The sequence below is a fragment of the Colossoma macropomum genome, unplaced genomic scaffold (genome assembly GCF_904425465.1).
Source record: "Colossoma macropomum unplaced genomic scaffold, Colossoma_macropomum, whole genome shotgun sequence".
NCBI classification, from domain to species: domain Eukaryota; kingdom Metazoa; phylum Chordata; class Actinopteri; order Characiformes; family Serrasalmidae; genus Colossoma; species Colossoma macropomum.
The window spans coordinates 7,969,806-7,995,234 of NW_023494794.1; the positions used below are offsets into that span (position 1 = coordinate 7,969,806).

A 25,429-nucleotide genomic window follows, 5' to 3' on the forward strand; every position below is an offset into this window, starting at 1 on the left:
TTTAATTCTCTCCTGTGTTTTTATTCACCTGCAGAAACGAATGGCATCTGGTTTCAAGTCTTCTCTTGATCTGTAGGCCCACTTTCCAACACGGCTCAAACTCTTCTCCGCAAACAGATGACAAGACGCCTCAAGACTTACAGATTAAAGCAAGAAGAGTAAAAATATTCTGCGGTACTTTCCTCACAAACACCTCTCACGATGGATGAGGAGAGAACTCTCCCCTGCTCAGAGTATGGACAGAGTTTTATTCCTCAGCGCCATCTCCAGGAGCATCACATCGACGCAGATGAGAAGCTGTACTGCTCCTCAGACTTTGGCAAGAGTTTTATTCATCAGTACCACCTTCAAGAACATCATATTCTCACAGAAGAAAAGGCTTATTGCTGCTCAGACTGCGGGAAGAGCTTCATCCATCAGTGCCATCTCCAAGAACGTCACCCTGGTGTGGAAGAAAAGCCTTATTGCTGCCCGGACTGCGGGAAGAGCTTTATTCATCAGTGCCATCTCCAAGAGCATGAGGTCGATGCTGAGGAGAAGCTGTATTGCTGCTCACAGTGCGGTGCGAGCTTTATCCATGAGTGCTATCTCCAAGAACATGATATTCCCACGGAAGAGAAACCTTATTGCTGCTCCGACTGCGGGAAGAGCTTTATTCACCAGTGCCACCTCCAAGAAGAGCATATTGACGCTGAGGAGAAGCCGTATTGCTGCTCACGGTGCGGGAAGGACTTTGTAATTCAGGGACGTCTCCTAGAACATAACATCGATGCTGAAGGGAAGCCGTACTGCTTCTCAGGCTGTGGGCCGAGTTTTCTCGAAGAACATCCGATTCTCACGGAAAGGAAGCCGTATTGCTGCTCAGTGTGCGGGAAGGGCTTCACTCAGCTGATTGACCTCCAGCGTCACCTGCGCATTCACACCGGAGAGAAACCGTACGCCTGCTCGGAATGCGGGAAGAGTTTCGCCCAGCAGAGCCATCTCCAGCAACACCAGCGCATCCATACGGGAGAGAAGCCGTACTTCTGCTCGGAGTGTGGAAAGAGTTTCAGCGACAGCAGCAATTTCCGAAAACACCAGCGCACTCACACGGGAGAGAGGCCCTACGTCTGCGCCGAGTGCGGCCTGAGCTTTATGGACAGGAGCGCCCTCATGACGCACCAGCACAATCACACGGGAGAGAAGCCCTATTCCTGCACGCAGTGCGGGAAGAGCTTCAATCGACTGAGCACCCTCCAGCTGCACCAACGCGTTCACACCGGAGAGAAGCCGTACTTCTGCCCGCAGTGCGGGAAGAGCTTCATCACGGGAGGAACCCTCAAGAACCACCTGCGCACTCACACGGGAGAGAAGCCCTTCCAGTGCTTGTACTGCGGGAGGAGCTTTGCTCAGCAGAGCACCCTCCAGCAACACATGCGCATCCACACAGGAGAGAGGCCGTACAACTGTTTGGAGTGCGGGAAGAGCTTTACGCAATGGAATCATCTCCAGCTCCACCAGCGCACTCACACGGGGGAGAGACCCTTCGACTGCTTGCAGTGCGGGAAGAGCTTCACTCATAAGAACAGTCTGCTACGACACCAGACCGTTCACGCTGGAGAGAGGCCGTATTAAAGGAGTGCAATGGTGTTTTAGAGCCACTGTTAGAAAAATAAAGGTAGCACTTTATTTGGAGTGGTCCTTTGTAGAGATTAAGAAACTTTTAACAGAATATCAGAAACACATCAACATTTTAGTAAAGTAACACTAGTGAAGCATCTGAATACACTGAAGTAAATATCTTGTAGATGTTCTGTTGATACATTACTTACATTAAGTAGATGTGTTGTAAATATGTTACTTCTATTACCCAAAACCTAACCTTACCAACCTTAACCCAAATCCTAACCCTCACCCTGGCCCTAATCCTAACCCTAACCTTAACTTCAACCCAAAACCTAATCCTAATCCTACTACACTTTTGACATGTTACTGAGAGTCCGTTCAGTGTTTGTTTCATCTAAAAGGAAACACTCAAAATAAAGTGTCACCAAAATAAAAGTAACAGACTTCGTGAATAAAGTCGTAATTTTTTTTTTTTTGAATGAAGTCATATTTTGAGAATACAGTCATAGAATTAGGACATTAAAGTGGCATTAAAAGGTTGCAATATTGTGGCCAAAGGCTTTGCAAAGGGAAGCAGCACCTCCTCGTGTTAAATGAGGGGCGGTGAGTTGGTGGAGTTATACTTTCATATCGATTCACCCATAAAGAAACACTCAGTCTCCCTGTCTCTCCTGCACATCAGCACCAGCCTGTTATTAGTATAAGAAACGTCTGAAACGGCTGAGCAGGAAACTGTTTATCTGGAATAGAGAGCCAGACGGACTTGGAGGAAACTGTCTGTCTGTGTTGTTGAAGGAGAATCACAGGCAGGGTCGTCTACACGGCTATCGGGGGCTACATCTCCACACCATTCAAAGAGGGCATGAAGTTTCACAGACAGTGAGAATGATGATCAACATGATCGATTCCTAAGGAGTGAGTGGAACACAGCGCACACAGCGTCTTCACTGTCGCCAGTACAGCAACCGAGACCCCAACGCCTTACGACAGCCCCCCTACAATTAGCTCACTTTCTTTATGAAATATCTCGAGTGTATTCATGTAACTTTGTGAGTTCATTGTCTAAATATTATGACTCTATTCTCAAAATCTTACAACTTTTTTCCAAAAAAATTACTTTATTCTGAAAATCTTACGATTATTCTCAAAATATTATGATTTTATTCTAAAAAAAAAATACAACTTTATTCTCAAAATATTACGACTTTATTCTCAAAGTCCATTATTTTTATATTTTTTTTTTAGCAGTGGCCCTAAAACTGTGTCGTAAAGGAGAATTCCACTCTTTTTTAAATATTTCTGCATCAGTCAAATGGTTAGGATGTAAACAAAGCTGTGGCCGGTTGTGCCAGCTGTATGTAAGTTTAAACGTGGGCTAGTTGTTGTGATCGTTTATAAAGTTGAGGTTTATGCGTTACTAAATCAGAATGGGTTGCATCGCACAAACTAGCTTTAACATCACTCTCAGAAACAAAGGTCATTAAAAACTGTCACTGAGGAGGGGCCCTCAAGGGTACGTCTCAGTACCTTTAGTCAAGGAACATAACTGAACCATAATCCATTTAAATTAAACTGCTTTTTTAATAGAAGTTTTGTACGACCATATTATGAATTCCCAAAACCAGCAAGTATCAACACGTAGAATGCAGGCTTGGCACACATGCATGCACACTTACACAGTCAGACTGATAATGCACGTAAACACATCTGTGGTCCAAAAATACATTTGTATATCTGAAAAGCTCTGTAATTCAATGTGTAAATATCATGTAACATACATAATTTGTATGTTTTAAATCATTACTTTATACTTTTTAATGAACTGCATTCTTGAAATGCAAAACAAATCTCTGTGAACTCAGACTGTGTTCAGGTGTTCAAGTTAATCGTCCCTGAATCGTCACACTGGCTGTTTATGTTGTGAATTCAATTCTGGGGATACGTGGTCAGGGCTCCAGACTACTGCCATACCGTCATGTGGCTAGTCTGGAGCGCTGACCGTTCTGGAGAACCATGCAGAATGATAATTGTTCACAGTGGTGGTGATGGGAACCAGACGTCCACCTCTAAAAGCTCCCTAACAGAAAGTTATTATGTTAGATCTTTACGAATGCACTGCCTTGTGTCTGAGACAGTGAGTACGTTTACATGCACCTAATAATCTGATCATAATCTGATTTCTGTGGCTATCTGATTATTCAAGTGGTCGCATAAGCAGTTCAGTAATGGGTTTCTCAGTGCATGTGAACTCTTACTCTGATTTCTTTCGCTTTTCTCAGTCTGTGCATGTGCCAAAATAGACCGTGGCACCGGAAACAGCAAGCAGCGTTTTGGAGCGATGCTGATGCCAAATACATGCCAGACGAAGTGAAGGATTTAAAGGATTTTCATCTAAAATGGCTCAATGTTTTAAAATTAAGCCGGTTTGAGGTTTATGTTACGTTTACATCACGTCTTATTTTGTTAGTTTATTGGCTGGTTGCAAAGCAGAAATCTGATCACTTTCTCACTCGTGTCGACCCGGAGTTTCCCCATTATTTCATTACTCAAGTGCATGTAATCTGATTTTCTGCAGTTATTAGATTATTAAAATTATCGAGAAGAAGAATTTGGCCTCTTTTTTTTTTAATGGTAGAGAGATACATGCAGGGTGTTCTGAGGCAGAATAGTCCCTAAAAACAACTTGTTATTTCAGATTTTCCACTATTTTCCCATCATCAACATTCCATATAAACTCAGAAGACTCGTGTAGGTTCACTGGTGGTTCTGGATAGTAAATAAATGTCTATATTTGTGTTGTAGTCATGACGACCCCTGGTTCCTGTCACCACCACTGTAAAGACATCTGAACCATTTCACACCAAACCACTCTGAATCGCTCTGTTTACATCTGAACCACTGAATTAGGCAGAAAATATGAAAAATTGGTGGAATTCTCCTTAAATACATACATACATGTTGGAAAGAGTTCTCTTACACAACACTAAGACTGAATAGTCTTGTTGTACATTTGGGCCAAATGTAAGTGCCAACACTTTGTTTTTGGTAGTGATAGTCTGTCGGTTTGTAGCTCTTTAGGCACTAATTGATGTTTGTATAAAGGCCTGTTTCAGGTCTGCTGTAGCTGAGTAGCTCCTCTGATGATAAACCAGTGTACTGTTAATTTATTTCTCAGATAGCCAGTCAAATCTTAGAGTACAGCTTCAGTCAGCGTTTTTATGAATTCAATACTATAATAACTCTTCATTCCACACTAATTGTTAGAAGATTGAAGTTGTTTGCCTTTATGATGGTGCGATTATTCTTAATCACTGCATTTCCTTCCTAAATATTTGTGATTGGAACATATTTAACTCTGTACCTTCTGTTTTTATTATGATTTCTTGACAATTGAAGGATCTCTGGCATATTTGAATTCCAGACACGGTTGTGTGCAAATGTTTGAGCACCCCTGGTCCAATGACATGTTGATTTTCTAAGTGAAAATCAGTTACTCATCCTCTACAGAGACACAATTCTGCACGTTTTAATACACAGTGACTGTACGTTTGTTGAATTTAACATATCGGGGGACAAAATAAACAAAAAATGTGGTGCTATTAATATGTTATTATTTTATGTTTTATTTTTTCCGTTATTCTAAACTTTGCCGATATCATATTCAAGTAATATTCAAGTGTGTTCTCTGTCCACCTCCTTGTATCTACACTCACTGTCCATCTTATCAGCTCCACTGACCATATACACCGATTAGGCATAACATTATGACCACCTCCTCAGCTCCACTTACTATATAGGAGCACTTTGTAGTTCTACAGTTACAGACTGTAGTCCATCTGTTTCTCTGCATACTTTGTTAGCCCCCTTTTACCCTGTTCTTCAGTGGTCAGGACCCCCATGGACCCTCACAGAGCAGGTACTATTTGGGTGGTGGATCATTCTCAGCACCGCAGTAACACTGACGTGGTGGTGGTGTGTTCGTGTGTGTTGTGCTGGTACGAGTGGATCAGACACAGCAGTGTTGCTGGAGTTTTTAAACACTGTGTCCACTCACTGTCCACTCTATTAGACACTCCTACCTTGTCAGTCCACCTTGTAGATGTAAAGTCAGAGACGATAGCTCATCTGCTGCTGCACAATTTGTGTTGGTCATCCTCTAGTCCTTCATCAGTGGTCACAGGACGCTGCCCACAGGATGCTAATGGCTGGATATTTTTGGTTGGTGGACTATTCTCAGTCCAGCAGTGACACTGAGGTGTTTAAAGCTCCAGCAGCTCTGCTGTGTCTGATCCACTCAGACCAGCGTGATAAACTAGTTTGTATTTTATCTGCATCTCTCTGGATGTTTGCCCAGTTAGAATCAACTTGAAGCATTTATTGCCTTATTATTTATAAGTTATTATTATTATTAGTTATGTCATGTCATTGTACAAATTAAAAACAGTCCATTGTATCATATCATTCAAAATACAAAATGTTTTCCCATCATTATGTTGTCATCAACATATGTTGGTTTTTCTTTTAATTTGTGATTCACTTGTAGTTTTACACAATTTGTCACAGAATTTTTTTGAAAATGATAGGATTAGCACATTGTAATGGTCTGAAATGTATCCTGTTTCTTCTAAGTAATTACTCCCATTTTTAAAAAAGTTTGAATGTTCATGAAATGTGCCATTGATGACGTTATATATATTCATAAATGTTATACTTCAAATGACAGTGTTGCATGAGAAATGTTTGCGTAGTCTTTAAAACTTTGCCGTTTTAGAAATGTGACTAATACATTAAATTTGTACACACTGTACTATTTCTGTTGTTGTTTCTGCTTCAGAATTTCAAAGATGTTTGCATCAGAAATCTTGTCTTGGTTGGAGCCTTTAAAGTGAGGTGCCTTTCAAAATCATCTAAAACGCCACCATTTCAATTCAGTCAGTTAAAAGGAAAACATGCAAACAGCTTCCTTTGATGTTTTAAGCCCATCAATGTCAACCCTGTTATTTTCAAAAATTCTGAATACAGTCATATTTGGTTGCGTTTTCTCTGAAGATTAAATGGGCCCTGATTTTAGAAAATGTCAGTAATTATATGAAAAACAGCTTTTGTTTTTTTTTAACTTTTTTTTTTAATTCTGCTAATTTATTGCAGTAAATTCCTTTCAGATAGACATACGACCATAACACAAACATGAAAATGCACACAAAAACTGAAGTGTATTTGACTAGAACAACACGCTGAGATGGTCAGTAGGTATTTCTCATAGTCATTTTTAATAATAGGTCTTTTATTTAATGTAGTGGCAGAAGTAACAGAACATAAAACTCATAAAGCTTCACTGAGAAGTCCTGCTATCTGAAAGAAACCCAGACTGACCGCAGCACTGCAGCTGGGAAACACTGATATAATTTGATGCTCATGTATTCAGGGCGGAACGATTGTTTGGCACTTGCTTGCACGGACAGGATTTGTGCACGTACACCGCTTTCGTTTGTTGTCAGCGGGTTTAAGTGAAAACGAGATGTAAACAAACTGTTTTTGTAGCGGATTTTAGTCCAAAACTGAACCATTAGCCGAGTTTGTGTAGATTTAATCCACTGGCTGGAACCATTGAGGCTCTTTAGGCTGCATTTTGAACATTGGTTGGCGAAGTCAAAGCAGTTTGATTCATTTTTTCTTCAGTTTTCTTTTTTACGGTAAGTACAAAACGGTTAATCTATCACCGATCCAGTGTTAGCAGACCTAAACAATAAAGCGTCGGCTTAGTGATCGTTAGAAATGTATGTTTTTTTTTAATTAAGAAATAATTATAGGCTGGCTGTGAGGGGCTGTAATCGCTTTGAGAAGTAAGGGAGCGTCTACAAATTACAGAAATGTAGGTGCAAACGGCGATTGTAGGGGTCCAAGCACGACACGCCAATATGAGGCCAGGATTGAGTCTTTTAGCAGACACAATGCAATTGATGCGCAGTCAGGATTTTTTTTGTTACGTTTATGACGGCATTTCTGAAATTGTGTGTAGACTGACCTCTTGGTCCTGATGAATGATAAGTAGCATTTTTTAGCAAACAATTCAAAATATCTGAAAATATCAGTACTATTTCTCTTATGACTTGTACAAATTTGTACAAAAGTTTAAGTAGAACATTTGATTCAGTAAAACAAACAGTTCAAAGGGTTTGGTTCACTAAAATAAAATAAAAAAATCCCCTTCTTACTAGAAACCTGTGCTGTTCAGTGAACACGTTTGGTCTGAAAAAAAAGCATTGGAGCTGCACTTCTAATGGTGCTTTTACTTGGATGCTGAATGTCTTTCATACTTCGTATTTGATTAAACAATGGGGGAATTTAAGTTCTAGTTTTGCTTAATGTAATCAATTTCTTTCTAACTTCTTTTCTCCTCCAGTTAAAGCCACACTATGTAAGTTTTGAGGATTTGGAGACCTCTCAGGTGGAAATGTGTAAGTGCACGTCGGTTGTGCACTGGACCCCTTCCCCAAGCAGATGAACTTGATCTGTTGAAAGAGAATTCAAAGAGAACTCGGGCAAAACTTGAAGGACGTGTCTTCTGGTAGTTTCCTAATAGATACGTCTCATCTACAAACACAGGAAAGGATGGGCAAGGAGAGAACGCTCCACTGTTCAGAATGTGGGAAGAGGTTCACTCATCTGTGTAATCTCCAACAACATCAGCGCATACACACAGGAGAGAAGCCGTATTGCTGCTCACAGTGCGGGAAAAGTTTTACTCACGCAAGTAATCTAAAAAAACATGAGCGCATTCACACAGGAGAGAAGCCATGCGTGTGTTCGGAGTGCGGAAAGAGTTTTATTGACAGAAATACTCTGATAACGCATCAGCGCATTCACACTGGAGAAAAGCCATATTCCTGCCCACAGTGCGGAAAGAGTTTTAGCCGACAAAATACTCTCCAAATACACTTCCGCATCCACACAGGAGAGAAGCCGTATTTCTGCTCACAGTGTGGGAAGAGTTTTACTGACAGTGGTGCTCTTAAGAATCACCGGCGCACTCACACGGGAGAGAAGCCGTATGTCTGTCCACAGTGTGGAAAGGGTTTTAGTCAGCAGAGCACTCTACAGCAACACCAGCGCACTCATACAGGAGAGAAGCCGTATTTTTGTTCAGATTGTGGAAAGAGTTTTACCCAACAGAGCACTCTCCAACTACACCAGCGCACTCACTCCGGAGAGAAACCCTATAACTGCTTACAGTGCGGGAAGAGTTTTACTCATAAGTATAGTTTCTTACGACACCAACGCATTCACACAATATAAAAAACATACTAATGCACAAGGGGTGCAGAGCGTTTTGATTGTAGAAGCGCTTTTAACAACACTAAAGGCTGTGCAATGGACAAACAGCGTTGTGCAGTGTCCAGAAATTTTAAGCTATTGTTTTTGATGGAGGTAAACAAACTGGAGGAGACATTCAGCTTGTGTCATGTAGCATTTTCCAAGCCTGTGTTAATATAAACTCAGATTCACACTAGTGTAAAGTTAAATAGGGTGCCAGGGTGCAGGAGGTGGAGGTGTTAAGGGTGTAGCACCGACTTGCCAGACCAAAGGATTCATTTCCACAGGATACATTTCCACTTTGTGTCAGTGCATTTCAGATGAGCTTTAACCCAGAGAAGTCGGCGGCGTTTCTGGATGTTGTTGATATATGGCGTCTGCTTTGCGTAGTACAGTCTTAACCTGCATTTGTAGATGCAGTGGCAAACTGTGTTTACAGACAAGGGTTTTCTGAAGTATCCCCAAGCCCAGGTGGTGATATTCACTACAGAAGAATGTTGGTTTTTAATGCAGTTCCGTCTGGGGGGTGGAAGACCATGGGCATTTAGTACTGGTTTTCGGCCTGGTCTTTTACACACAGAGATTCCTCTGGATTCTCTGAATCTTTTAATAATGTTATGGATTGTAGACGGTAAAATCCCTGAATTCCTCGCAATCATGCTTTGAGGTACATTGTTCTTAAACGGTTAGGCCCAGTCCCATTTCTTCTTTTTACCCCTACCCTTTGTTTTTCAGTGTCACCTTGTCCCTTGGAACTGAGTTATAGGGTAGTGGCTGAAATCCTCCCTCTGAAATGGGACCCTCAAATAAAAAGAGCATTACTTCATTAACAGCTACTAGCACTGCTCTGTCTGCGACCCTGCCAGTCTGCAGTGACAGCAGAGGAGGGTAAAGTTCAGCTCCTCACTGCTGGGCTTTAGTTTACATTTAGGGCATCATATGATCTTCAAAGGGGGGGGCAATTATTTATTATCACCCACCCCTAATTCTTCAGTGATATGAAGCTGAAGTCAGATATTCACCAGATTCTTGTTGAAATTTTCCCGTTCCACCTTAAATGATGCAGCAGTTACATTCTGGCACTTCAGGCGTCAGAACTGCTGGATTACTTCAGGTGGAATGGGAAAATTAGCTAGCTAGCTAACGAGACATTAGCATGCTATTAGCGATATTTTATGCTTATTATGAAGAAAAGGACCATAATACACTGAAACAACATTAAACTAAAACAATGATGGTTATCGTAATTTTTTAATGGAGAAAATTCTCGTATTTGTGGGTTTCTTTGGTTGCTTGTGCTCCACCTTACAGGTTTTTCTGTTTTTCTCATATCACTCCGTTTGGAGTCTGAAAAACCTCTGTTTGGAGGGCCATGTAGCCCCAACACTTCACCCCACCCCTCTATCTCAACAGAAATTGGGACACCCTACCCCTAGACGTGAATGTGCAAAACAGAGGGCTAAGTGGTAGGGGGGAGGGGTGAAATGGGATTGGGCGTTAAGTTTGCTCACACAAAGTGACAACTGAGCCTTTTGTTTAAGCCTCTTTTTGTACCCAATTATAGTAGCATCACCTGTTACCTATTCACCTGTTTACCTGTGGAAAGTTCCAAAACAGAACTTCCCACTCTTACATCACCCCTGTTTTAAACTTTTTTGGAATGTGTTGCAGACATCAAATTTGCATATATTTACCCAAATCAATAAAGTTGATAAGGCAAAATATTACATATTTTCATATTTTCTTCTTTGTGTTGTTTTCAATTAAATATCTGTAAAAGACACTTCACAAATCACGGCTTTCTGTTTCTATTTGCATTTTATCTACTGTCCCAACTTTTCTAAAGGGTTTATATTTATGTTCTTTCTAAGTCTGCAGTACCTTGCACTGTTTAACAGTGTATTTTCATTAAAGTGAACCAGATTGTGTCCCTCGAAAACAGTTGGGTGATTTGGGGGCAAGTTGTTAAAACACAAGCAGGTTGAGGTACAAAAAAAAGGGAAAGTGCAGAGCAGTGGGCTATTTCTGCGCCACAATGCTGCTTTAAAAATCATCTAATATAAAAATGCTTTAAGAACAGTTTTTTTCTTTTCAACCATTTTTTTTCAGTCCGCCTGGTGTGTTTGAGTGTTGAATCTCAGGGTGTGACTAACTTAGTGATACAGTCCATTACTACTACCCCTTTCGTGAAAATGCTAAATATTATTTTTGCTATGTTTGTCTCATTTTTGGACATCGATATCAACAAAAAGAAGCAAGAATTGCAGACTTGAATGTAAAAGTATTTTATTACATAAGCAACTGTGTTAATTAATATGTAATTATGTAAATACAGCTCTGTGTAAAAATCCATGTTTATTTACTTCATTTCTGGTTATAAGCAGCCGTTAAGTACAAGTTATTAATTTCTCAGGAGGTATTTCTGAGGAGATTAGATAATCCAGAAGGTAAAAGTGAAAAGCGAGCTTCCAAAACTGGAGTTCAAAAAATGTATTAAAAGCTGCAGAGAAAATGGGGCTCCTAACAACCACCTGGAAGACCTGGTCGACACCAAAACTGTCCCCATCAGATAAACAGCACTTCAGCATAAACAGAAAATCAAGCTGCTTCCAGCCACCAAAAGACATGTTTACATCATTAATTATCTTAATTGCTTTAAGAAAGCTAATGTTTTTAATGTTTTCAAAGCCCTAAAAGGGAGTGATTCAGCCTAAACTCCACTAAAGACTCTGGAGCTGCTCTTCGTCAATTTGACCGCCAGGTGTCAGTAATACAGCCCCTTTGGAAAAGCTATAAGTAATTAAACACCTATTTTATCACACTATAAGGGCAAACTGCTCTCCTTCAGACAGTCTCCCTTCATCATTACTATTATATGGAATTCTTCTATTCTTTTCTCATTGTGTTAAATTTGATTAGATTATATGTCTATTATAAATCTAATATCTTATATATTATTTATTATTAAATCTCAATAATAATCATGGGAAATTTTAGTAGTTTTAGTTTACTAAAGTAGTTAGTAGATAAAGTAATACAAAATAATTTTAGTAGGTAAAAAAAGAATTTTGTTTAGTCATTTTTTAAAAAATAATTACAGTTAGTAGATAAAATAATAAAAAATAGTCTGTAAATACAATAATAATAATCATTTGAGTTAATAGGAAAAATTATTTAAAAATAGTAGGTGAAAAAAAAATTTTAGTAGGTAAAAAAATTAGTGGATAAAATAATAAAAATAATTTTAGCTAGTTGGTAAAATAACATCATTTTAGTTAGAAGATAAAATACTAAAAATGATTTTAGTTAAGAGTTAAAATAATAAAGAATTTTATTTAGTCATTATTTAAAAAATAATTACAGTTAGTAGATAAAATTACAAAATAGTTTGTAAATACAATAATAATCATTTCAGTTAATAGGAAAAATTATTTAAAAAATAATAGCTAAAATAATAAAAAATATTTTTAGTAGGTAAAAAAATAAGTAGTGGATAAAATAATAAAAATAATTTTATTGAGTAGGTAAAATTATTTTCCATTTTTACCCGATTTTCTCCCCAATTTAGTCGTCTCCAATTCCTCCCGCTTTGAGTAGGTAAAATACATAATTATACTTAGTAGGTAAAAGAAATTTTAAAATATTAGATAAAATAAAACAAATAATTTTAGTTAGAAGATAAAATACTAAAAATGATTTTAGTTAGTAGGTAAAATAAAAAAAATATTCCGCTTAGTAAGAACCTTGAGTACTTTTGGGGGATGACGTTGCTCGTTTTCTCGCGAGATCTGGCGACAACTAGTGGGCTGCTGGGGAACGGCTGCCAAGGAGACGGAGCAGGAGCTGACAGACAGACAGACAGGTCGAGCGCTCCGTGTTTACTGGCAGCAGCGCTGTGTTTACAGCAGCTACGCTCTCTAACATTCACCGACATTTACTGAGTTTGTTCTGAACCCGGCGGCTCCTTTCAGCCAAGATAGACGCGCTGGAACAGCCGAGAATGCCGAACATCAAGATATTCAGCGGCAGTTCTCATCCTGACTTATCGCAGAAGATCGCTGACCGCCTGGGACAGGAGCTCGGCAAAGTGGTCACCAAGAAGTTCAGCAACCAAGAAACATGGTGAGAGTCTCTTACTCGCTCATTAGACCCGTTTACTAGCTTTGGCGTAGCATGTTTTTGGGCAGAAAATAGCACCACATGGTCAACGTCCACGGCGCCACTCGCTAATGTTTTCGTTTTGAGTTTTGTAGTTTTTTGTGGCGACGACCGTCATCCCGCTCTGCGGAAACGCAGCGTCAGAGGACTACATTTCCCAGCGACGCGTTGCTCTGAACGCTAATGCTGTATTTAACCCACCCCCGTTTGGCTGCTCTCCACTTGTAAGGGGCTGAAACTCTATCACTTTCTCTCAAGCCCTGTTTTTATGCGGCCTGCTTATCTTTCTGCCCTGTAATGTCGTTTAAATGAGGGAGTATTACAAGAAATTATGCGCCTACGCGGCACAAAAGCGCTTGTTATGGTCAATGAAGGCATTCCGGACATGAGACCTTTTCTCATTTTCCTTTTAATGTTTCCCTTATGAGAAAAAAATGGTCTGCGCTGCAGTTCTGGTGTCAGTTTTAAACGCGAGGCTGAAATTGGCTTCCTCTGTGCCAGCATTTAAATACAATCTTCCGTTCCACCTTAAATGTGCAGCAGTTGCATTTTGGCGCCTGTTCATGTACATATAGCTGCTGCAGCATTTAAGGTGGAACGGCAAATTCGAAAAAGAAGCAAGCTTTGAAACTGACACCAAAGCTGCAATATCAGCAGAAATATGCCGTGGGAAAGTGGAAGATATATGGAGCATTTGGCTGCTTAAAATATCCCCACGCTGGCAGTGGCTGGGTGGTGTGTTTATAGTTGACATTTAGCCTCAGATAAGTCACTGCAGTGCTGAAGATAAGAACATCCAACAGAATTTAACCCCATTCACAGTTTTCTCTCTGCTTCAGAAAGTGTGCACAGTGCAATAATCAAAATCTCAATAGTCCACATACCAAGAACTGCTGAAACCTGATCAGAGTGAATAATGATGATCAATAGGTCAGTGATCGGTGGTTGCTGATCAACATGTTTTTATCTGTTTGTGTGTTTTTAGTGTTGAGATCGGCGAGAGCGTGCGCGGAGAGGACGTTTACATCGTTCAGAGCGGCTGTGGTGAGATAAACGATAACCTGATGGAGTTATTGATTATGATCAATGCGTGTAAGATCGCGTCAGCGTCCCGAGTGACCGCGGTCATCCCCTGCTTTCCCTACGCCAGACAAGACAAGAAGGATAAGGTGGGGGTGAGAGAACCTGCTTGCAGATTTTTACTAATGCACTACCTGAAGGCATGCACACCCACACAGACAGTGCTGTGCTGAAGTCTCTTCATTTCTTTAGTTATTTGTATCCCAAGCTGCCATTAGGTACAAGTTATTTATTATACAAATACAAATACACTTTTGCACAGTACTGTATGCATATATACACAAACATAGAGCTCATTTACTAATGATGATACTAATTAACCATAAACACTCTCACACACACTGACATGAAAAACTGGTAAAAAAAAAAGATGGATCCATCTGGGCTGCGTCTTCGTAAGTCTGTTTAGCTCTTTTGTCTCTCTCTCTCTCTTCCCTTCTCTCTCTCTCTCCCCCCTCTCTCTCTCTTTCTCTCTCTCCCCCTCTCTCTCTTTCCCCTCTCTCTCTCTCTCTCTCTCTCTCCCTGTTCCTCTCTCCCTCTCTCCCCATCTCTCTGTTGTCTGTCTGTCTCTCTCTCTCTTTCTCTTTCTCTCTCCCCCCTCCCCCCTCCCCCCCTCTATCTCTTCCTCTCTCTCTCTCTCTCCGTCTCTCTGTTGTCTGTCTCTCTCTCTCTCTCTCCCTCCCCCTCTCCCCCCTCTCTTTCCCCCTCTCTCTCTCTCTCTCCCCCTCTCTCTCTGTTGTTGTCTCTCTCTCTGTCTTTGTCTATCTTTATCTCTTTCTCTCTGTCTTTGTCTCCCTTTCTTTCTGTCTGTTTCTCTTTGTCACTCTTTCTGTCTCTCTGTTTCCCTCTGTCTTTATCTCTCTGTCTTGCTCTCTGTCTCTATTTCTCTCTCTCTCTCTCTGTTTTTGTCTTTCTCTCTGTCTGTCTCTCTATGTCTCTTTCTATCCTTTTCTTTCTCTCTCTCTCTCTCTCTCTCTCTCTCTCTCTCTCTCTCTCTCTCTCTCCTGTCTCAGTCTTGTTATGCATTTTGAGTAAATGAGTGCTCTTAGATTAGCGAGCATGGCTGAAAATTGATGAAGTGTGTTGGTCGTTTCATTAAAAGAGCTCATATCTTGGAAAATCTAGTTTTTCTCACTTTTTTGTAATAGAAGTCGATTTACTGTGAAAACATTAAAGAGCCCATATCATAGAAAACTGAGTTTTCCTTGCTTTTGTTTACAAATAAAACTATTTGATGTAGTTAAAAGTGTGTAACGTATTGTTTATTCCTCCATCCATACAGTACATTTGGAAACTAAGCTGCAAAAACAGCCCATTGTAATTCAATGAATGAGGCACAATGCAGGACAGCCAATCACAAAAGAGCTCATGTCCGTGTATCAGTCTCAAAGGCACAGTGACAAACAGCCTGTTTAATTGTAAGGGGTAAAGAGATGTTAGAAAATGGCCATATAAATATAATTTATGGTACATAAAACCTCACAGATGTTGAACTGGACCTCAGGGACAAACGAAAAACAAGAAGAATGTACATTATGGGCCCTTTAATATTTTAATAATGTTGTGTATTGTTTACTATAATGTTGATGTGTTGAATGTTTGTCTTACTGTCTGTTCCACAGAGTCGAGCTCCCATCTCGGCCAAGCTGGTGGCGAACATGCTGTCTGTAGCTGGAGCCGATCACATCATCACTATGGATCTGCATGCCTCTCAAATACAGGTACACTAACACCAGAGGGGCAAATCTGTGACCTCACAATGATTCAGTTTGATAATGATTCAGTAGGGAATGACTCGGTGTATCGTGAAATCTAAAATTTCGTCATGATTCAGTTTAGTTCAACCCAAATGTTAAGAAGAGTCATTTTGTCCTTTCAACAAAGATTTTACCACTTTGGAAGCCACAACAATTATGTACATTTTATTGAAGTAACATTTTACCATCTTGGCTGTAAATATGTCTCTGTGTGTGCTAATATCCTAACATAGACTAAAAAGTATAATATAAACAAAAAAGTAGACTTTTTTTGCTCTGCTTTAAGCTTTAGCTCAGCTATAGCCGCTTTTCTCGCATCTCCAGCAGGAAACCTTTCCCCAGTGTAGAATAGTTTCTTGTAAAATGTCGTATTTTCCTGTTCCACCTTAAATGGTGACTGAGGCGCCACAACTTAACTGCTGCTTCATTTAAGGTGAAACGGAAAAATTCTAACAAGAAGCTGGCAAACGAGAATCTGACTTCAGCCTTCCGAGTTTTTAGTGTTTGACAGTTTCTCGTTGCAGATTAAACGTATAAGGAAACCAGCTGGAGTGATTATAGATGCAAATAAGTCCATTCATCTATAGTGGACTTCAGCAGCACTGCTGTGTCTGATCCACTCAGACCTGCACAACACACACTAACACACCACCACCACATCAGTGTTACTGCAGTGCTGAGAATGACACACCACCCAAATAGTACCTGCTCTGTGAGGGTCCATGGGGGTCCTGACCACTGAAGAACAGGGTAAAAGGGGGCTAACAAAGTATGCAGAGAAACAGATGGACTACAGTCTGTAACTGTAGAACTACAAAGTGCACCTATATAGTAAGTGGAGCTGATAAAATGGACAATGAGCGTAGAAACAAGGAGGTGGTCATCATGTTATGCCTGATTGGTGTATGTACGAAACACCTAACTGGCGTTTGTGGATGCAGCAGTCGGTGGTGTGTATTGACAAGTTTGTCCATGTTCCCCCGAGCCCATGTGGTGATATCCAACAAAGAAACATAGCGGTTTTTAATATGCTGCCTGAGAGGTCAAAGGTCATGGCCATTTGGTTGTGCTCTTAACACACATTTGTTTCTCTGGATTTTCTTCTTTTTTAATGTTATTTTGCAAAATCCTAAAATTCCTGCAGTGACTTATTGAGGAACAATAAACTGTTTTATTATTTGTTGATGCATTTTTGGCAAAGTGGCGATCCTCCACCCGCCTGGTTGCTCATTTTAAATCCAAGCATTGCAATAAAATATATAACATTTCACAATGTTTCTTGTCTTAAATTGCCTCAGTATGTTTTAAAATGAGCGTATAATTTAAAAAACTGAAGTTTGATTGGGTAAAACATTATATATCTTCTCATTGCACTGCTTTTATTTAAATACAGGTCAAAGTGGATTTACAAATCACTGCTTTCTGTTTTTATTTGCATTTTATCTACTTTCCCAACTTGATACTGAAGTGTGTAGTAAATTCTAACTGTCTGAGATCAGTGCAGTTGAATCACCACCTTCACATGTATTTTACACCTATATAACACACACAGATGGTGTCCATGGACGTTTGAGGTGACCGTGTTGGTGTTGTGTCTGTGTGTCCAGGGGTTTTTTGATATTCCAGTGGATAATCTGTACGCTGAGCCTGCCGTTCTGAAGTGGATCAAAGAGAACATTAACGAGTGGAAGAACTGCACCATCGTCTCTCCTGATGCAGGCGGGGCCAAGAGGTGTGTTCTCACCTTAACTCTCTCTCCCTCTGTAACTTTCTCTTTCTCTTTCATCTCTCCCGTTTTGCTTGCTTTTTCTTTCTCTCTCTCTCTCTCTCTCTCTCTCTCTCTCTCTCTCTCTCTCTCTCTCTCTCTCTCTCTCATTTTTCTTTTACTCTCTCTCCTACCTCTCTCACACCACTTTTTTGATTTTTTCCTCTCTTTCTTTCACATCTTTCGTTCATTCTCTCTTACTTTTTGCCCTTGCTCGCTCCTATCTCTCTCCCTGTTTCTCTTTCTTTCTCTCTCTCTCTCTCTCTCTCTCTCTCTCTCTCTCTCTCTACTTTCCCATGAGCACTCCTCAGTTTTGCTCTTCAATAATTCTTTTTTTAGCCTTCTTTTATCTTTTCCCTCTTTTAACAGTTTTAAGTGATTATTTTTAGTCTTTTGTACCTCTTTGTTGTATTTAGATTAACAAAAGCTTCATCCGAGCAGCAGTAACTCATTTCTGTTTCTGTAATGTTTGTAAACCTTCGGTGTTCTTTTCGATACAGTAGAAACAGGGTCGTCACTTTTAAAGCCTCCCAACAGAGTCTTTGTCCACAGAGGGTGAAAAGGTGCTACTGATCAAAACAGGGTCCCAAAAATGTGTGCTGTGTCCCACATTTACAGAGAGGGTGTCACTCACTGAGCACGTTTACATAAACTTAATAATCCAAAAACTGCAGAAAATCAGATTTTAATCTGATTAATGCGTTTATGTGCACTTGAGTAATCAGATAATGGGGAAACTCCAGGTCTACGTGAGTCAGACAGTAATCAGATTTCTGCTTTGCAACCAGCCAATAAACTCACAGAAGAAGACGTGATGTAAACGTAACGTAAACTCAAACTTCATGCTGCGGCTTTTTTTAAAAACATCACAACACTTTAACTTAAAATATGAGCATACATCATCTAGAAGATGAAGAATATTTAAATCCTTCATTTCATCAAGATGTAGTCGGTTTCAGCGTCGCTCGAAAGGTGTTTTGCTGCGTCTCGCAGTGGCGCTGCTCACTTATTTCCAGTACCGCCGTCTGTTTTTGCTCATGCTCAGACTGAGAAATCTGAAAGAAATTAGAGTAAGAGTTTACACTGAGAAATCTGATTACTGAGCTAAAATCCAGCCTCTTTATCAGATTTCTTAATCAGATTTCTAGACCTTACTCAGATCTAAGAAATCAGAGTTTGCTGTTTACATGATTTGAATAATCAGATAACAGCAAGAATCTGACTGTGATTTGATTATTGAATGCATGTAAACGTACTCAGTGGCTCTGAGATGCAGTTGCTCACCAGCACCATCTGCTGGACAAAACCACAGCTGGAGGGCTTTTAAAGTGATAGTTTGATGAAAGATCAAATTTATACAATTTTCCCATTACCACATATTAATCGATCTGCCAAGAAACTTCTAGTTTTGCACTGGAGCTGCGAGGCTAATGTAGCTAACGAGTAATGGAACCGTAAACTCCACCAGTTGTCTTGGCTGGATCGCTGTATTTGGGGTAGGTGGGAAAATTGGGTAAATCTGATTTTTCACTGAAGTATCGCTTTAAGTGAAACGAAAGTGGACATGAGTGTATTTTGTTCCCTTTAGGTGTGGAGGGTAAGAGACTGCGGTGTGAATTTGTGAGATTGTTTCACTTTGTCAAAAAGATTTTCTAATGGTAGAAGAAGGTTTGGGTTTTTGGCCTTTGGCTAACAGTGTATGGCTTCAGAAGCTGTTCTGTTCAGTCTAAATCTGCAAACACTGCTAATATTCGTCCAGCGGCTCTTGTGTTCAAAGCCCAGCTGTGTCACTCCCTTGTAAATGCAAGCACTCAACCATGTGGGTGTCATTAGGTTGCGTCTACAGAGAATCACTGAGCTGCCTGACCACTGAGAATGCATGACTAGTAGTGGTGCCCGTCCACTATGGTGACTGACTACCACCAACATCAGAACAAATCTGAAGTACTGTGCAAAACATTATTTAATTTCCAGTCAAAACAGCAACTACATACAAGTCATTCATTTTCAGTAGATACACTATATGGACAAAAGTATTGGGACACGTACAGCTTTTATGAATCCCATTCTAAATCCATAGGCATTAATATGGAGTTGGTCCCCTTTGCAGCTCTAACAGCTTCCACTCTTCTGGGAAGCTTCCTACAGATGTTGGAGAGAGTCTGTGGGAATTTTTGTCCATTCATCCAGGAGAGCATTTGTGAGGTCAGACACTGATGCTGGACGAGAGGGTCTGGCTCACAATCTCCGTTCTAGTTCATCCCAAAGGTGTTGGATGGGGTTGAGGTCAGGGCTCTGTGAGGGCCAGTCAAGTTCTTCCACACCAAACTCATCCAGTCAGGCCTTTATGGAGCTGCTTTGTGCACTGGGACTCAGTCATGCTGGAACAGAACAGGTTCTTCCCAAAACTGTTCCCACAAAGTTGGAAGCGTACAATTGTCCAAAATGTCTTGGTGCTGAAACATTAAGGTTCCCCTTCACTGGAACTAAGGGTTCTAGACCAACCCCTGAAAAACAACCCCATATCATCATCCCTCCTCCACCAAACTTTACAGCTGGCACAGTGCAGTCAGGCAGGTAACGTTCTCCTGGCATTCGCCAAACCCAGACTCGTCCATCAGAATGACAGATAGAGAAGCTGATTCATCACTACACTGAAACCGTTTCCACTGCTCCAGAGTCCAGTGGTGACGGCTTTAAGAGGGGTGTTCCAATACTTTTCTTTGTATAGTGTATATGTGAGGAGATTAGATATAAGATAATCCACATGCATAGGGAAGGAGAAAGTCAAATGAAAAGTTAAAAAACAGAAATAAAAAAAAAGATTAAAATAATTAAAAGCTACAAAGAAAATGTGGCTCCTAACAACCACCTGGAAGACCTGGCAGACACCAGATCTGTCCTCATCAGATAAACAGCACTTAAAGCTTTCATCTTTGAGAGATTTGGGATTACTTGGACTGTGAGAAGCAGAAAAAGTTAAGCCAACTTCTAAGACTGAACTTTGGAGGTGTGTCTGCAGATTTCTTTGAGAAACAAAGTGAGTCTCCTGAAAAGAATGGAAGCTGGAATAAAGGTAAAGAGTGACACACAAAGTACAGAAAAATGATATATGTAGTTGTTGAGACCTCTGTGTAATTTTCTGTTAAATAAATGTTTCTGCTTTTTTCTTGATTCTGAAAAATCTGTACCTTGGCTGTTGTGACTGTAAATTAAATGAATGAATGATGGCATTTGCACAGTATTATACTTTTAAAACAATATTAAGTTTAAGTTTAAATGTTGCCTACATCAAGGCAGACGGAGGCTACTTTGAATAATCTAAAGCAGAATATAGTTTAGAGTTATTTTTTTGTTTACTGCAAAATTCTGTATGTGTTATTTCATAGTTTTGACATTTTTGTTGTTACTTTGAAATATAAAAAATAGTAAAAATACAGAAAAATGCTTCCAAATAGGTATATTCAAACTTTTGCATGGTACTGTATGTGTAGTGTTTACATTAAAATAACCTTTATAATCAAGGTAATAATCATATCACAGCATAAACATAGCTTTACTCTAACTGTATTAACAGTTTGAGTGTGGATGTTCTGTGTGGAGGGTGCCGCACGCTCTAATGCCTTTACATGAATATTACACACTGCAGCCCTTATTTAAGAGGCTTCATGGGTTTGTTTTGTTGCGTTTTGTTGAATGTCTGAAGTGCTGATGAACCTTCTGTGTGTAGGTTTGGCTTTTCTGATGTTCTCTGTATGATAAACTGCTGAATTGAAGTGGATATGATTGTGTGATTGTAGGGTGACGTCCATAGCGGATCATCTGAATGTGGACTTTGCTCTGATCCATAAAGAGAGGAAGAAGGCCAATGAAGTTGACCGCATGGTTCTGGTCGGAGATGTTAAAGACAGAGTGGCCATCCTGGTGGACGACATGGCAGATACATGTGGCACGATCTGCCATGCAGCGGACAAGTGAGGATATGCACACACACATATGTACGCTACAGATCAAACATTGAATAAATAAAATAAATAAATATTAATAAATAATATTAATGAATAATAAAGACAGCTGTGTTACAGACAAATATATATATGATAATAACATGCTGCTGGTGATCTAGAACTTCATATCTTTCAAGTAACTAGTAAGAACCTGTACAAAATATGTTCAATGTGTCCAGAATAAAGAACAGAGCTTTATAAGGTTCTAAACTAATTGAGAAAGCTGAAGAACATCAAGAGTGAAGGTCTAATAAATTAATATCCAAAATGAAGTTCTAATAAAATGAATATCCAAAATGAAGTTGTAATAAAACGAACATCCAGAATGAAGTTCTAATAAAAGGAACGTCCAGAATGAAGTTCTAAAGAAAATAATATCCAAAACGCTTCATAATTCAGAAGTGATCAAATCTTGAGGCAAGTTCTAGAAATAGATAAATACAATATAGCATTTATCAGTTTGTAATACTTTGTTGTTCCCAAGATTTTTGAAAAAACAAATAAATATATAATATAGTTTACAATATTAATTTCTTTATTTGTACAAGTTATTGTTGTATAATTTACGGTAATTTCCAGACAAAAGTAGCAACATGTGAAAAATACTGAATTTGTGACGATCTTGTTGATGGTCCTCAAAACTTTGCATACATGGTCATAACTTTGTATCTCTTTCTCGTCCCCGCAAGTATAGTACATCAATATTGTGTGTGTTGTCCTATATTAGGTTGGTCTCTGCTGGAGCGACTAAAGTCTACGCTATTCTGACTCACGGCATCTTCTCTGGACCTGCAATCTCTCGCATAAACAACGCCAACTTTGAGGCTGTGGTGGTCACCAACACTATTCCACAGGAGGACAAGATCAAACACTGCAACAAGATACAGGTATAAAACCTCAGGACTGGAGTGTTATCCTGATACACTTTTCATCCTAGGTTGATGTTTAGTAATAGTTGATATGCTCTGTTTTTAGCATAAATAGTATATATTTACAGTATTAGTATCTCTGATGAAGACAAAAGAGTTATTGTGGTGAAACATGAAAGTATATAAATAGTGTTTTCAATTAGATATAAAAAACGAATATACAAAACAGCGAACAGTAACTAATTTTGCTTACTGTCCTGCTGGTTTGAGGTGTTCTTAGTGAACAGCTAGACTTCTTCTCCCACACGGCATACTAGTATAACTAGTATACTGAAGTAGCAACTCTTCAAATTTGATGCCTTTATTGCTAATAATTGATTGTGGAGCAGAACAAAATAATGATTAGGTCAAAAATACCTCAAACGTGCTTTATTAATACTAGAAAATTCTTCTGATTATTAGTATTACTGTTTTATTGCTAGGCCTGGTTCCCTGAGCCCTGGAGCTAAACCTTAGGAAGAAAGATCTTAGAACAGGATTAGAACTAAACCCCCCAGGAGTGAAACTGCAGGGGAGGTAGAACCCAAGCAGCAGGGTTAGGCTCTAGAGCTGTATCAAACAGCATTTGTTAAAATTATCCAAAAATATTGTATAATGTATTTAATCATGTAATACGCTACTACAGACCCTGCCTGTTTGGTGCAGCAGCTCATTCACTTGAAACCCATTGTACAGTGTGTTTACCATGCTTGCTGTTTGCAAAATCAGCAGCTGCTGAACGCTAGTCATGGTCTGGTCTTGCTGTTTTGGCCACTGTGGTCGGCCTGTAGACCAAACAGCCTGGGAATGCACTGAGGTTAGAGATAAAGATGGGCTTGTGGTTTACTAATAGGCAAAATCTGACCATCTGTCCAGAGAAAGAGACCCAACAGCCTTGTGTTGCAAATTCCAATCTAGAATAAACTCAGACAGCACAAGATACTGGTTAAAAACACACATCTGTTTTGCTCAGAGGGCTCATTTGTGCTGAAAACAAATGCGTTGTACTAGATTCACAGCTATATCAAATACATTATTTTCGTTATTGTTTTTCATTTTTTGACATAATAGTAAAACACCAGCTGCCCTTTACATTGTGTGATAGTTTCTTGATGAATGGACCAATAGAAATGGTCTAGAATTGCTAGGAATGAAATCTTGTTGGACATCCCGTTCCAAAACCCTCAATAACACATAATGCATTGTTGCAGAGTTGGTCCCCTTTGCAGCTATAACAGCCTCCACTCTTATGGGAACCCATACAGTCAAAACAGCATTTGTGAGATCAGACACGGGCTTGCAATTGATGTTCCACTTGGTCCCAAAGGCTGTCAGTGGGGTTGAGGTCAGTCAGGGGCTCAGTCATGCTGGAACAGGAAAGGATCTTCCCCAAACTGCTGACACCAAGTTGGAAGCATATAATTGTGTAGAATATCTTTGTAGACAGAGGATAGACACTGTGAGCTTCAGCACTTGGCAGTTCCACTCTGTGAGTTTGGTGGTCTATCGCTTCGTGGCTGAGCTGTTGTTGCTCCTAGACGCTTCCATTTCACAGTAATAGCACTTACAGTTGTCTGGGGCAGAACTAGCAGCACAGAAATCTCACAAACTGACTTGTGGCAGAGGTGACATCCTATGACAGAGCCATGTTTAGAGTCACTGAGCTCATCAATACGACCCTCTACTGCCAGTGTTTGTCTGTTGAGACTGCAAGGCTGTGTGCTTAATTTTATACACCTACTAGAAATGGGTGTGGCTGAAACACATAAACTCAGTAATTAGGAGGAGTGTCCACATACTTTTGGCCATATAGTGTATGTATGTATGTATGCATGTATATGTCTACTTATGGGCTGAACTGATGTTATAATAGACTCTCTAGGATGTTTATTGTTTGTGTTGTTTGCTCCGCCCCACTGCAGGTGATTGACATCTCCATGATCCTGGCAGAGGCAATCCGGCGAACCCATAACGGAGAGTCTGTGTCCTACCTGTTCAGCCATGTACCTTTATAACGCACACACACACACACACATACATACACACACACACACACACACACACACACGCTCCCTTGTGCGTTTTCTGTTCGCTATTTGTGAGCAAATATAAAATAAATACAAATACGCAACTCATCATTTTACAAACTCTTCACTGCCATCAGCTTCATGTACTCTAATAACCATGGATTGTACCTGCTAATCCACTGAGCATTGCTTGAACATTTATCCAAACAATCTACAGTCATTTAGTTTCATTACTGAGTGTTCCGAAGATCTGAATATTATCCAAACTCTGCCCACAAATGTGTTGTTTCATAGCTACTGTAGTGATGTAGTTATTTACAGTACCTACATTTAGAGCCGGTTATTCATTCAGCCTAATGAGAAACTGTAGAACAGACTCGGTCTATATCACAATACCTACATTTAGAGTCGGTTATTCATTCAGCCTAATGAGAAACTGTAGAACAGACTCGGTTTATATCACAATACCTACATTTAGAGTCAGTTATTCATTCAGCCTAATGAGAAACTGTAGAACAGACTCGGTTTATATCACAATACCTACATTTAGAGCCAGTTATTCATTCAACCTAATGAGAAACTGTAGAACAGACTCAGTTTATATCACAATACCTACATTTAGTCTGTTCTACAGTTTCTCATTAGGCTGAATGAATAACTGACTCTAAATGTAGGTATTGTGATATAACTACATCACCACAGTAGCTGCTTCACATTTCTGGGTGGATGCATGAATAACTTACTGGAAATCTCATCGTATGTGAAATAATGTTGGGTGTGTGAGCCACATTAGCAGAATATGGGTCTG

General features: G+C 39.8%; 3 protein-coding genes across 6 annotated transcripts; all 3 read left to right on the forward strand.

Moving 5' to 3' along the window:
• Positions 1–429: 429 nt before the first annotated feature.
• On the forward strand, positions 430–1,845 carry LOC118815046 (zinc finger protein 239-like; the record flags this gene model as incomplete). Its single annotated transcript, XM_036580978.1, has 1 exon — positions 430–1,845. A coding segment is annotated over one exon (1,185 nt), but the record flags the coding sequence as incomplete, so codon positions are not given.
• A 5,227-nt stretch (positions 1,846–7,072) lies between these two features.
• On the forward strand, positions 7,073–9,706 carry LOC118814430 (gastrula zinc finger protein XlCGF49.1-like). Its single transcript, XM_036580033.1, has 2 exons — positions 7,073–7,298; positions 8,009–9,706. The coding sequence occupies exon 2, from the start codon at positions 8,218–8,220 to the stop codon at positions 8,899–8,901; it is 684 nt and encodes a 227-aa protein (XP_036435926.1). The 5' UTR covers positions 7,073–7,298; positions 8,009–8,217; the 3' UTR covers positions 8,902–9,706.
• A 3,006-nt stretch (positions 9,707–12,712) lies between these two features.
• On the forward strand, positions 12,713–25,062 carry prps1a (phosphoribosyl pyrophosphate synthetase 1A). Of its 4 annotated transcripts, none has more exons than XM_036580034.1 (8): positions 12,713–13,041; positions 14,063–14,252; positions 15,780–15,878; positions 17,522–17,646; positions 19,268–19,276; positions 21,480–21,653; positions 22,414–22,573; positions 24,517–25,062. In XM_036580034.1, the coding sequence occupies exons 1-8, from the start codon at positions 12,920–12,922 to the stop codon at positions 24,607–24,609; spliced, it is 972 nt and encodes a 323-aa protein (XP_036435927.1). In that variant the 5' UTR covers positions 12,713–12,919; the 3' UTR covers positions 24,610–25,062. The 4 variants fall into 4 exon arrangements, with proteins under 4 accessions (XP_036435927.1, XP_036435928.1, XP_036435929.1 ...); XM_036580035.1 differs by having other exon boundaries at positions 14,063–14,246; positions 24,517–25,061; XM_036580036.1 differs by lacking the exon at positions 19,268–19,276 and having other exon boundaries at positions 12,714–13,041; positions 24,517–25,060.
• Positions 25,063–25,429: the final 367 nt, after the last annotated feature.